Source organism: Chionomys nivalis, chromosome 3 (genome assembly GCF_950005125.1).
Source record: "Chionomys nivalis chromosome 3, mChiNiv1.1, whole genome shotgun sequence".
NCBI lineage: Eukaryota > Metazoa > Chordata > Mammalia > Rodentia > Cricetidae > Chionomys > Chionomys nivalis.
This window is the reverse complement of record NC_080088.1, coordinates 60,157,806-60,172,200: the sequence shown is the minus strand read 5'-3', so window position 1 is coordinate 60,172,200 and position 14,395 is coordinate 60,157,806. Positions and strand designations below refer to the sequence as shown.

The following is a 14,395-nucleotide window of genomic DNA, read 5'->3' as shown; positions in this document are numbered from 1 at the left end:
GATAGTGTAGCCAGTGAGCTAGATGAGACAGAAGTCTGTATTTTAAAATATAAGGTAGAGAGCAATTAAGGACACACTTGGTGTTGACCTCTGGCCTCTGTATATGCATACATGTGCATAAGCATCAAGACATACATGCACTCTCACATTAACACGCGCGCGCGCACACACACACACACACACAGGGTTGGAGGAGGTTGTAGGGAAGAAAGGATTAAACAGAATCAAGCCACTGAGCAAGACCAACATCCAAGTCCCTTTCTACCCAAACACTGTAGATTTGTACAGATAGAGAGTTGAGATACAGGCTCCCCAAGTTCAGACTTTCCATACCCCCAGTCCTACTTCTTCATATTGATGATCACCTTGATCTCATCTGCCTTGGAAGAAGACCTTATCTCCCACTGTGATCCATGATCCATATGAAGAAAGGAAACAGAAGGGTTAGAGAAATGGGTTCTCAGAAGCTAGAAGGATCTTAGACAACATTCTCTGCTAGCCTTGATCTCATCACCTTAAGCATTTCCACCCTTGGAGAGGAGTGTGTGTCTGTTTATCTGTCTGTCTGCCACAAATGTTAGCTTTCTCTCTGACCTTCCAATGAAAACCTTATAAGTAGGGCCATGCGAATGTGAGGAGCAGAGACTCCCATGGGCAAAAAGAGCCCAGGTGGTTTGGATGGTTGGTTGGTATGGCCCCCCTGTCAACATGAGACCAGTACTTATCTTTGAGACAAGAGATTCGGAATCACAGTTGGAGGTAAGGTTCTGAGTATGTAGGGAGCCTCCAAAGGTGGGAAATTGCCTCTTTTGTCTCCACAGGTGTCTCTTTTGTATGGATCAAGAGACAAGAAAAGGCAGCAGGATCCATCCTATCTTTTTTCAGAATGGGAAAGACATCTAAGAATAAAGAGGAAGAATAAGTATAGTCGAGGAGAAGTACAAGTATATGCTGGGAGGCCGGGGACAGTGGATGGAATGAGACCCCACAGTAGGGGAAAGATGAAGGATCTAGCGCTCAGTTTACAGGGCTGTGCCTTTCTCTCTAAGGCAGGCTATAGGACCCAGGAGGAGAAGAAAATAAGACAAGTCATGGAGAAGGACAGCTAAACCCGTCTAAGAACAAAATAAAAGATCCGCAGATGGTGGCGTGATCTTTCATCAACATCACCATTTACTTGAGCAACAAGTTCTTACCCTTTCCCTACCTGTGCCAGAAGCTACAGGATAAGGATGCAGACAATGGGGGTGGAGTGGTTGGGTGTTCTAGAAATGTCAACAGCTCTCCCTCCCTGTAGACAGGAACAGGGCTAGAGAAGGAGGAAGGCCCAAAGTGAGAGACATTGTTTCATTGACTGAAGTAGGGGAGGGCTCACACTCTGAGGAGGTACCAGGCTCCGGTTAGGGTAGCATATGGAAGTCGCGTGGGAGGGAGACACATCTCAGGAAGCGTACCAAAAGTTGGATTCAAATAACAATAGCTCTGCAAGATTTTAATGTATTCGCACGCATTTTTTAAAAGGAATGAGGCTATTTTGTAGTTGGAAATGCCAGGTTAGACGAGATAAAGTTGGTTATTGTAGGATTTTACAGAGCCTTAAGATGTTAATGTGCTTCGATGGGTGGTCCAAGTTGAGGGTGGGAGGACTTTAATATTCAGCAAGTCCCAAACTTCCTTCCTCATTTTCAAAGATCATCTTATGGAACACACTTTGAAGCTTTGGGGTCTAGAGTATGAAAAGCTGTCCCCACTAGCAGGGAGCATCAGTGAGAACAGTGGAAAATGATGGCAATGGGTCCAAAACCAGAGAAGGATCACCCAGGGGTGACCAAAGACAAGGTATAAATGTGTGGAGACCCCAGGGATGCAGTGGGTCCTACATGGGAGGACTGAGTAGAAAAAAGAGATATGGGCGCTGTGAGTGGGAGGCCAGGAACCCACCGCTGTGCGCCGTGGAGCACAACACAGCACGAATGGGACAATAGAGGCACACCGAGGGATAGACACAGCCACCGCCACACATGCCCATCTACAGGTGGAATAGTTGGGTTGCCCTGGCTTAGTCCAGATGTCCATTGTCATGGCAACATGCTTTCTTTTACCTGGCCAAAGCTGAGATGCTGGTAGAAGAGGGTGGGCACAGCTAATGGTCCATTTCTCTGCCTACCATGCTTCTTGTTTTGCTCTCAGAATGAAATGCAACTGTCACACTGCAGTATTTAACCGGGGGGGATTTCTCTACTTGGTTTTAATTTTGTGTTTTGTTTTCTGACTCAGCATGTATAGAATAAGGAGATGAATTTTTGTTTTCCTTTTCAGATGCAGTCAGTTATCATCATCTCCCGATCGCCCTTAGTGTCCTTCCTAGGCATGGGAGGGCAACGTTCCCTAAGCCCAGAAGCTCAAGACAAGCAAGGATGAGTCAGGCTCAGCTCGTGCGGGCACACAGCAGTGCGTGGCACACTGCCAGGCCCTTTATCCTCTCTGGGAAGTTCCTACCTGCCTCATCCTTGACTGCTTTCCCGGCAAACTGCTTCCATGAGTCCCATAAAGGCAACTCCCTCTCTCTCAGTGGGCTTTCCCAGGCCTGGCTGGGCCCCACTCACATTCTAATTGACTCTACATAGGAAAAATGAGGCATAAACAAGGAAATAAAAGTTCCCATGTCAGAACATACTATGTCTTCATCGTCCCTGATGGATGCTGAACAAGATGTTGTCAGAAACCATGGGCTAAGTCTAAAAAGGCCTCTGGGGGAGGGGAAGTGGAAGGTAACCGGGGAAGGGGAGGAGGAAGCTGGCAGGTATAGGAAAGGTTCTCTTAAGAAGGAAACCATGGCATAAGCAGGGGCATCAGCAGGACACCCAAGGGGCAGGAAGAGCATCATCTTAACTAAGGGCCACAAAATGGAAGGAAGTGGGCTGTAAGCCGGTACTAGGAGTTGAGGCTATGAGGCCTGGGGCACATCAATGCACAGACCACTGGGACTTCCACACGGGCTCTTTCCACAATTCAGGAAGCACTCCAAACCCTAGCTCACCTTGAGATTGTCACATACATGCCTCTATGATGAAATCACACCCCAGGAAGGTTGTTCTGCTATGCCTCTACACCTTAGTAATGAGGGGCTCACTACCTAACACAGCAGGGCAAGGCAGCTTTTGGAGCAACAACTGTGAGAAAATACCGCACCACCCCTTTCTGTGGTATTCACAAGTCCTACAAAGGCTCCCGTGTACCTAGTTTGGGACTGTGTCCCTTCCCATACTATATGGACTTGCTGCCCTCTCTCCTTTATGGTAAGGTGGAGACAACTCAAATATGGTTTCCCTTTTCCACTGAGGACCCCCCTCTCCTCTCTCCATCTCTCCCTGCTCTCTACTATGGTTGGCATATCAGCCGAGCCAGCAGAGCCTATGTATGGGGTGAGTCATTATACTATGGGAACATGCTCACTCATGCCCTGTGACTCCACGGCCATTCATGCAGACAAGATAAAGGTTCCAGAAATAAAGGCTCTGTCTACAAGGTGTAGCAAAGGGCTTCTCTCTCAAGATAAGGCCTCTGCACTGTTCCCACCACCCAGCTCATGCCCAGGGTCTGCCAAGTTCTGATTCAGAAGGACCCCAGTTCAGCTGTCAAGTTTGTGACATTATGGGAAACAAACATTCTACCTAACCAAACACAGGTATCTAGGTTCCAATCAAACTATTTACAAGAAGCAGTGGATGGCCTGAAGGCTGCAGATAGCTGATGCTCACATTACATGCTCAGAGACCTAGGTGCGTAAGATAGGCTGGGAGGGAAGCATGGAGTCAATATTTGGAAGTTGCCATTCAGTAAACAAAACAATAAAAAACAAACAAACCAAGAAGAAAACTTGAATTCCATGCAAACACTTGAGTTCCATGTGCTAAGAAAACAGATAAGGAGAAGCTGAAGCCAATTTAAATCTCCTGTGTGTGTCGCACTAAGAAACAACAGATAAAAACCCTGGGGAACATGTGGAGAAGACACTCTCTTTCTACAGGAATCTCTCACAGTGCTACAAACCTAACTGCCAATGCTTCTCTTCTCATAGGTTCACAGAGGCGAGCATGTGATCACACACACACACACACACAACACATCAAACATGCACCACACACACATACCACACATCAAACATGCACCACACACACACATACATGCCACACACATCAAACATGCACCCCCCCACACACATCAAATATGCACCACACACACACACATCAAACATGCACCACACACACACACACACACACCTCAAGGAACATATGAAGATACTCACCAGACACAAAGGCCACTTTCTCCTTTAGGATGGGAAGGACATCAGAAGCTTTCAAACCATCATTCCGAAAGGATCCTGTGAAACGACAAAAAAAAAAAACAGAATAAAGATGTCTGCTACCTGTCAGGTCCCAAGGTCCCACTCTCTGTCTCTCAGACCCATCATCGGGCTTATGAAGGTCTGTAGCCCAGCCCAACACAGGGAGTATCCCCATCATGATGAGGTTAACATCATCTTCTCTTTTCAGGAGGGGGCAGTCCAAGCCACTCCTCTGCTGAGTCCATGCCCCAAGTACATGCCCCAAGGATGCACTGGCAGCCCTGCGCTTGAGGGACTTGAAAATGGCAAGATGTTTCAAAAGCATGTTTGTACCTCTAACGCCTGGCATGGTGTCGCCCCGACAACATGTAGTATGGATGAATAGCAAGATAGTTTACAAAACCCTAAATAACCCTAGATAACACTGTTAGACTTCATTTTACCAATGGAAAAAATAACTTACAAAAATCCAACAATTGGAAACAAAGTTGATGACATCCCATACCTACCCCACGCCTAATGTCACCACCAGTCCTCCATAGAAACAAATCTCCTGAAGACGTGTACTCTGTCTGTCTGGCCCTTTAAGTCTTACTTCTTGTTCGAAAATCATCTCCAGGGTCTAACCAAGTTCTTATTAGGGTGCTGGAGGCAGACACCTGGAACTCACCAAAACTGGGAAAGATTCACCTAGAAAAACTGTACTCCTAAAAGTAAAGGGCAACCCAGTCCATATGAGGAGTGTGGGAAGAGAGGACCAGCTTTCACACATGCATAAAACCCCAGACTAGACCCCAGGCTAGCCCCCTGTGATCACGGTAATCGACCCCAGTGCCTCACACAAGCACTCTGGAAGAGAACCACCCACCCCTTGCCCTGGGAGCTGTAACTGGGGTCTCTGCAGTGTGTCACCATTAAGACATCACACAGAGGATCAGCAGTTCTGCCAGCTCCAGGCTACAGAGCCCAGGACCACAAATGCTGTCCTAGCGTCTTTGTCCACATGCTGTGAGGGCAAGTCTGAAATCTACAAAGGAGAGTAGCATGCTGGGCAAGCTTGTCTTTACCTCCAGTCTCTTGACAGCATAAGAATTTTACCAACAAACCAGGAATTAGTTCACTGGCCCAGGGAAAGGGAAATTTGATGCTCCATGCACACCCAGCCAAGGAAGAGAAAAAGGTGTGTCACCGAATGCTGGTGTCCAAGCAGAGGTCATAATCAAACCCCGATCACATTTCCAGTGTCTGACCATTTCATCTCTCTCCCCTTTTTCATGTTTCCCTGATGTAATGAACCTTTAACTCAGCAATTGCGTCTCTTCAGAAGTTGGCACACAGTGGATGGTGTGCAGAAGAACTGCAGGCTCACTGCGCTGCAGCCAAGGAAAAAGCAACACTGGCAAAGAGTTCTGACTTCAAAGACCAAAGCCTTGTTTTATGCCTCTACCTTAGTTTCTTCAGATAACTGCGCTCAAACCTTATCCCCCACACCCCAAACAGTCACATCTCATGAAAGAGACTAATTAGCATCAGTTATTACAAAATTTACAAATAGTTCCTAGGATTTGCTTTGTTTTTTCGTTTCTACCTCACACAACAGGAAAACATTTTAGCTTCTTAACCATCTTTAACTCGTGACATTGAAGTATCAAAAAAACTTATTTTTACAAGTGAAATATATTTCCTCAGTTTTTAAAATACTCTACTTACACTAATAGTCTCACTTAATTTCTGTAAAAATGCTAATATAAAAAATAAATTCTATCCTGACCTTTTTCCAGATTATTTACAATCCCAAAGTAAGCCAGGCCTGGCAGTGCAAGTCTGTAACCTCAGAAGGCCAAGGCAGGATGGTTATAAATTCAAGGCCACCCTTGGCAACTTGGAGGAAGCACTGGGTATGCTATGTTCAAACCACTCTTAGCTGCAGAGAGGGGGGCCCTAGTCTCATCCTTCTCTCTCTCTTCCTTCTCACTCCAAGGTCCAGAACCTGGAGGGCGGCAAACCGTTCCTCCATGTAGCTAGTGATCATAGGTTCTGGTAAATGTCAGTCCTGAGCTGGCCTCTTCTAAGACTCGCAGGTTTCCAGTTCCTGGGCCAGAGGCCTCTCAAGCAAGTTCAGATTACGGTTGGGCTATATGCCTGACTGTGTGCCCACCACAAGAACTCCCAAAGTATCCAGATTTACTCAGCCATTACTAGGAAGTAATCATTCCCAACAGCAGCAGCAGCAAGGTTTTTCACATTATAAAAGCATTTGCTTAGGGGATCTTTTTAAATATAAAAGTTCCCTTAGTGGTTTAAATTAGCTTTTCATTTCTCAAAAATTGAATTACAAATAACTTTTCAACAATACATGCATTATGTAAAGCCAAGCAGAGCTAAACTAATTAGCCCAGGGGCTCAGAAACGGGTGACCTTGCATATAAAACCTATTTGCACTGGCTGAGGAGCCTATGTATGAATTCCCCCAAGGCCCCTGTGAAACCAGCCATTAGAATATATAATAAAGGGTAAGTTCATTGACCGCTAACTCAAACAGGACCAATGAAATTGGAACATGTTTTCTCTAGCAGGTACACATCCTGGTAGACTCCTGGTAAATGGTCAATAAATATTGGATGAAAGAATAAACGACTAAAAGTTACCCCTTCCTAAAATGGGGTGCACGAGGTCAGTGGCATCGCTGGTCATATAAACACTAGGGAATCAAGTGGATGATCGTCAGGTGCCTCTCAGCTTTAATGCCCTAAGCCTTTCTAAGTTGGCTCTGCATCTTTATCGGCCTTCACGATCAGACCGCTATCAGAGCAAGAGGTTTTAAAAGGGATGTATTAGGAGCAGATTCTTCCTTCAGTCTCAGAGTGCTCTGTACAACTAGAACAACTACTCCCTGCCTTCCCGGCCCATTCTTTCTTGAGTTTGGGTGGGGAATGTAACTCTTGCAGGTAGACCAGTTGCCGAAATGGAAGAAAAGTGACAGAAGAACTCTAAGTACCCATGCCCTGTGGATGGCAGCTTGCACCACAACTGCTAACTCCGACACAAAGTAATCTGATAGCATTACTAGGCTGTGAACAGTAGACCAACGGTAGACCAGTCTTTTCCTTAAGACAAGCTTGCTGAAACAGTAGATCCATTATTGCCTCTATAGAAGGCCTGAGAAGAAATAAAAGCCCCTAACTCCTTGGAAGTCCTTTAAGGCAAAACAAAACAAGTCAATGGGAACCCTTGTGGACCTGACCCAGTGTGGGAGTTGTGTGCTTTCTCTTAAGGACAAAAGCATGCTTGGCTAGCTTTCAGGGCTAAGCCCACCACACTCATGCCCTGCTGCTGTCAGAATTACAAGCCTGCTGTTCTGTTAATTAGCAAAGTTGAAACACTCTGCATCTATTAAGGAAGTAAAAATCACCACCTCCATCCCCCCCACAACTCTCCAGCTCAGGCCTCCTCCCAGGCCTGTGTCTGCTCCTCGTTGCCTGTACCTCGAGCACCATGCTCACATTGCTGCCCGGTCCCCCTCGCACTTTTCCTCCTCACTGCTTCTCATATGTAAGATGCCCATGGTCTTCACTCTGGCACCCAGCCTGCACTTCTGACCCTAAGGAAGAGCAGGGCTGGGCCTTGTGCCATGGGCCCTGCCCATGGTTTCTTGGGCCTGGGAAAGTAGTGACTCCCTTAAGGAAGCAGAGTGCTTGGGCTCCAGGCCAATCTCCTCCAGAAAGCAATCCTGATTGAAACAAACACAGAAACAAACAACCGAGTGAGCATTTGGTGAGTGTTCAGAAGTGTAGGCTGCCAGGAAGCCCGTGGAGTGCTCCTTATTTCCTTTTGGTTTTCTGTCACGCTTCCACAATTTGCACTTATTTAAGAGCGACTGTGTAAGCTTCTCACCATGGCATCAAGCGGGGCTGAGTCCCAGCCCTCCACTAAAACAGCAAACTTCCCAGCGCGCAGGTCCCTGCCTCTCTTTCCCTCCATCCCGCTGTACTCTGTGCAGGTGGTGTCCTATCTCTGTTGAACAACACATTGTCCTATTGGCACACCTGTCTATCGCTGCTTGGACGTCCCCGGACAGCTAGCCCCAATTCTTATTTGTCTTGGGACTACCACAGTCTAGCCCAAGGCCTACCTAGCACGTAATAAATACTCAGCAAGGAGACTCACGTATGAATGACCTCAGACGAGGGAAACACAAAATCACAATCAAATCAATGTTGGCTAAGTGAGCTCTTAGGATGCTCAGTAGCAAGACAAATTTATTCTGTGCAGCATATAAATCAGTGACTTGGTATCACTTCAAAAGGATTCCCGAAAACCAGCACTAGAGTCTTCCTTTTTAGAGTAATGTTCATTGCATACTACATAGGACTTGATAGAAACCTAGGGTCAGGTCCCACTTGAGACCTATGGAATCAGAACCCGCATTGGAACAAGAACCCAGGTGACTCTGTTCACACAGTATGAAGCAAAGCCAGCTTCAGAGAAACTGCCTCACCTAGTCTCATCAAGGCTTTGACTATCAGCTCTAATGCTGCTGTCTCCTACTGACCCACCATAAGAAGATTCCTCCCTCTGCTCAGGGTTTCAGAGATTCAGGTCTTAGCTGTAACCCATTACTTACTTCCCAGGCTGAAATAAATGATCATCCAGAAGATATGTATTAATAATTCATCTTCCAGGCCATTGAGAATGGACCATGTCTTGTTTTGAAGGAGCATATTTATAAACCACACCTATCCAGGATCTGGTACCTTAACCCATTCCCCCATGCAACAAATGTCTTAATTTCACAACAAAAATACGGTTTCTTGTTTTCTGAGATCTGCCTTCTTCCTCTCAAAAATACTTTCAGTGATCATATTTACAGATCAAAATGCCATCTTTGAGATGACCCTAAAAGACAGGAGAGCCAACTTTTGCCTCTCTATCCCAGCTGATCCCTGACCCACAGCACTGAACACCAGGCAATGCTGGACAAGGAACAGGGAAAGGAAAGGTTCTCACCCAGAGACCTCCAGATGCCATGAGCACAGGGTACCCATTTCATGGAACTCTCTCCCCCAAAGTGAGGGGGAGACCACTTTCTGCCCTCTGGGTGACTTACAGCCCCCAAACACTCAGGGCTCATTTTCCTTAATACCGGGTATCTACCCGACTCTGCAGAAAAGACAAGATACTGAAATTCTGATAAAGAACTCCACCCTCCCACCCCATCCTCCACTTAACCACACAGTATCAATTCTATTCTTATGATGGGTGTTAGCCACTCAGTATCCACGCTACCTGATAATGGGGCACTGCCCATCACCGAGGTGTCCAAACAGAAACATGGGTAGCATCCTAGACATTCATTTCTCCATCACACTTTTCAAGGCAGACATTCAATTATGTTGACTACCTCCTAAATCTCTCGGAAATCCATCGTTTCTGTGTGGTTTCCCTGACCTCTCAATCAAGTTGAGCTGTCCCCAGTTGTACCTTATCATTCTTGAATGGCATCTGTGTGTTTCATTTCACCCCCCATTAACTGATCCTGACATCTCCAGGGAAAGGGCCTTATCATACTTATTGTTCTGCCCTCACACCTAGCTCAATGTCTGTCACACAAAAGGGACTCAGGAAATACTGAGCCAAACTGGAGGCACATGGTGTCAGTGAGCTCAGAGCTGGAGGTGGATGGTTAGGGCAGGCTTACCCACAAGAGGATGTGGACCGGGTTTTGAATAACAGAAGGAGAAGATGGACAGGTAGGGACCCAGAGCTTTCTTCTGAATAGGAAAACAGAGTGGAGGTGACAAGAGGCAGAGCAGGGAGCTCTGCAGTCTTATTTCCAGAAGTTGCTCCTCCGAGGAAACCGCATACGCCTGGGGAGCCACAGAGAGCCAGGCTGAGCTGCTTCAAGGGGATGAGAAGGGAGGAAAGGAGTGTTTGGCTGGTCCCAGAGGAAAGGTGCAGCTCAGAGCAGGGTAGTGCCCCATAGGCTCTGACGTCAACCTCCAGGTCACTCCTGTTCTATGGATGAGGCCAGGGGAGATTCAGATGTAAGGCTTATGGTAAAAATTTCTCCTGATCTTTCCCCTACGTTCCAAGAGGACATTTGTTCTGGACCCCTTCCAGAAGCCAGCTAGGCCAGCAGCAGGCTGGTGGCTTGTATAAGACCCTGTGAAGATCCTTTTAAAGAACTGACTCATAAAGGAAGAGACTTCCTCATGGCCCCTCCTGTATAGGAAACAGACGGTTTGGGAGACGATGCTGTCTGTAACAGGGGCCAGGGTTAGCAAAGGACCTATTAGTGGCAGAGACAAGATGCCCATCGCCCTTGTTCTCTTTCCTAAGAGAAGCAAAGGGACGTGACGGAGTGGGGGTGACAAGAAAAAAAGAGAGAGCTGACGAGAAAGACACATGCACATGCAGAAATGGAGCAAGTAAGGATTTTGTTTTCTCTTTACAGATGTGTATGAGCTATTGAGGAAATGGCCTGTTGGAAAACCCGAGCAAATGTAAATATATTTCTTGGAGCGCTCCTTAAAACAACTACCACCGAGGCAGGAAGTACATGCTGAGAGGAATACATCGGGCAGAGAGGGACGGAACAGATTCATGTCAACAAGAAAACACAGTACAGCATGGAGTCCCACAGGCCTCTCCCCAGCCTGGAAATGCATCCAGCATGAAAAGGCCCAGGCATCTTCTTTATCTTCACCACGCACAAATGTCAAAGAGGGCTGGAGACATCCTGTTTCCCTACCCTGCAGGTATGAAGGGAACAAACAGGGCAGCCGAATTCTCCTCCCTGGCCATGAAGCTCCCAAGTAAAGGACATGCAGGGTCCTCTGTTAGTCTGATTCCAGTGTACACGGATAGGAAAATGATATCTGATATCAAAACAAAGGCTTCTTCTTCTGGCAGCTGCTAAAGATACTGAGTTGTCCTAAACCAAGTGACCAGGCCTTACACAAAGTGAAGCAGTAGCCGGCGACTTGGCAAGGTAACCAATGTGGGCAGTTTTTATGAAGAAAAGAGGCGATGCGGATCGTTACCCAGCTCGGATATACCCTTGAATAAAGGAACACTTTCTGCACACTGGAGCCTAGCATGCCTTCCCTCAGTACCTTCTCAAACTTTCAACCACAGCAGGTCGGGCTGGCTCCCCCTCCTCGTGCAGGTCGTTCTTCACTGCCACTGTCCACTGCCACATCTGGCTCTCTCACTAGACCATAGCTAGACTCCTGAGGGCAGGCCAGATGCTTACCCAGGTGGCTCTAGTGCCTGAAGCACAGCAGGAGTTAACTACAGGGATTGAGCCCTGCAGACCCACGGTGCCATGGAGCCTTTCACACAGAGGCACTGGCCGCTGTGCCTCCCTCTCGTGTGCACCCACTCTTCTGATTCCAACCCCCACCTTCATCTTTCTTCTCCTCCCATGCTTCCACGTGAACTCTGACTGTAGCCAATTTCAATATTAACTTCTAAAGTCAATATCAGATAGAAAGACCTGGCTAATGGGCTACTTTTTAAAAGCAGAAATGTGTAATACTTGCCACTGCTAAATTAGCTCTATTAAAGATCACTTATAATTAGCACTTTAAACATGTGGGTAACACCTCTCTAAGCCCAGCTAATGAGCAAACTGTTTCTGTTTATTCTTCACAAGACTTAATATTATCCGGAGCTGAGACCTCAACCGCAATTCACACATGCTCACTCTCCCTCTCTCCCCCCAAAAGTTGGCATCCTTGAGTGTAAGACAAACACCAGAATGTGACCACTCCAGGAGTGCCTCTGTCTATCCAGCACGTTCCCTGTATTCTAGCGGAACGGGATATTTAAAGTGCTCGTGTTACATGTATCATTGAGCAATGCTTCTGCAAAGGACCCCTGAGGAACACGGAATGTGAGGCTGCTGGAGATGAACACCAGCCAACTACTGAACATTAGCAATATAGTTGCTATTCTATTTAGAGAGAGCTGAGAGGCTGGTGCTGTAGCAGTTCAGGCATGCCAAAGGCTTGCTCCTTAGGGCTTGGTTCCCCTTCTGCTCCTCAGTAAGAATGTCAGCTACTGACTCTAAAAGAAAACCTTGACTATGTCATAACAAAGAGCACCCAATCAGATGTCACAACCTGACATGGCCCAGGACGTCTCTAATGCTCTCTCTTCTGCCCTCACTCTGTGTCCTGAAATGTGGACATGATACAGATAGCAGCAAAGCAAACAAACCAATGACAACAATAATCCAGCAGCCATCTGGGCAGCTCAAGGCAAGAGACCCTCGTGGGAACTTCACGGAGCAGTCCTGATGCTCTCCCTGCCCCACCTCCACTGTTTCATGTTACTTCATGCTCCTGTTATGGCCATAAGTGGAAGAAAGGTCACAGGAACATAACAGCACAGACTGGACCCAGGAGTTAGGGTCATCGTGATAAGCAGGTTTACAGAACTGCCGTGCAGAAGCAGGTGAGAAGGAATACATCCAATCCTCCAGTAGCTACAGGAACTTCTGCAAACCAAAGCACCCTCCCCTTTCCAGGCAAACGTGTCGCTGTCCTCGGTACTGAAGCCACGTATGCTTGCTACTTCACATGGCTGCTGACCAAGCTGTCCCAGAGTATGTGACCCAAATGAGAAGGCAGCTGAGAAGAAAGAGATGGCACACTGTGTCCCGAAGACGAGCATGTATGATGAAATTGTGGAAGAGCACCATCAAAGGAGGGTTACTGATTACTGCAGAGAACCAAAAAGCTTGGTTCCTTATTGCTTTCAAATAATTGCAGAGACCAAGGAAGGCCTGTGCCGGCATGCACACACACACTTGTGCACACCCACATGTGCACACACACACACCAAATACTCAGATCCCATGGAAATGAGGTGGCAGAAACCTTGCATGTCACCCGACGCATATTTGGATTTATAAATCAGTAAATTAACCATATCCGAAGTGGATGAGATGCCCTGAAATGATTCCTAGAGTTTTAAGCAACTTTTAAATCTTTCCTGAAGATTTTTGTCTTAGTCACCTAAACACACCGGATTAATTAAATTTAATATTCATTGAAAAATATGTATGTGTCGAACAAGACTATTACCACTGTGAGAATAATGTAAGGTTCCTGTTAACAAGGAACTTTAGGTTTGGGGGAAAGTCAGACATGTAATTTTAATGTCAAAGCAAAGTATAGAGGTATGGGGAAAATATTCAGAGATTTTTAAAAAGATAACAAGACAAACAACAGCCTAAGAAGGGACTGTGTGATGAAACGGCTGCAAGTGAAACAAAGGCAAAGGGTTGTGGGAGCGTCAGAAAAGTCTAGGTTAGACGGGACTGTGGTGAATCTGTCTGCAATGTCTCAGACAGAAAGGCAGTGAAGTCAGAACAAGTTTTCTTGTGACCCGCACATTCTCCAGAGTAACAAAGATTGAGTTACTATCTATTAGAGATAGGCACAAAAGCTTCCCCGTGGACCTGGCACGACCAGAGCCCAGCATGAGCTGGCGAGTGGCCAAGATCAGGAGAGAGGCCAGAAAGTAGAACAAAGTCAGTGGATGGAGTAACCCACAAGACTGAAACAAAGCGGGCGCGGTGCCTTCCCATGACATATTGTAAGTCACACTGCTCAGGGTCCTATCGGCGTGGGTTCTCTGAATTTACATGGCTACAGTCCAATATGCTGGCCTTGTCACTTCCTTCCTAACTCCTACCCCCACCGCCCAGGAATCTATCTGTGCTCCACACAAAGACAAGCAGGTCCAGATGACATTTCTGACAATATATTCTAAAAGCTGGGTCACTGTCTAGATGAGGGTGCCCCAATAGTACCTGAAGGCAACTTCAGAGCCACACAGGAGGCCATCACTGCCTTCAGGGAAAAAGGAAGAGAAGGCTGAAGCAGCCCATATCCGAAAATTCAAACTATCAGGCAGTAGAGAATGAGGGTTCACAGAAAAAAATGAGAGCAGTTAAGTTGTTCTTCATTTATGACACAGACTTCAGACCTAACATCTGCCTGTTACCAGGAGTGTCAACTCCCAAACTGCCCAGGT

The 14,395-nt window shown here is 46.7% G+C and overlaps 1 protein-coding gene across 22 annotated transcripts in view; it reads right to left on the bottom strand.

Moving 5' to 3' along the window:
- Positions 1-14,395, bottom strand: part of Kalrn (kalirin RhoGEF kinase) — a 615,547-nt gene that overhangs the window by 434,557 nt on the left and 166,595 nt on the right. For all 22 annotated transcript variants that reach the window (XM_057764996.1, XM_057764997.1, XM_057765000.1 and 19 more), the window contains exon 2: positions 4,310-4,384. In XM_057764996.1, coding sequence (XP_057620979.1) covers positions 4,310-4,384 — 75 coding nt within the window. The remainder of the gene's footprint in view (positions 1-4,309; positions 4,385-14,395) is intronic.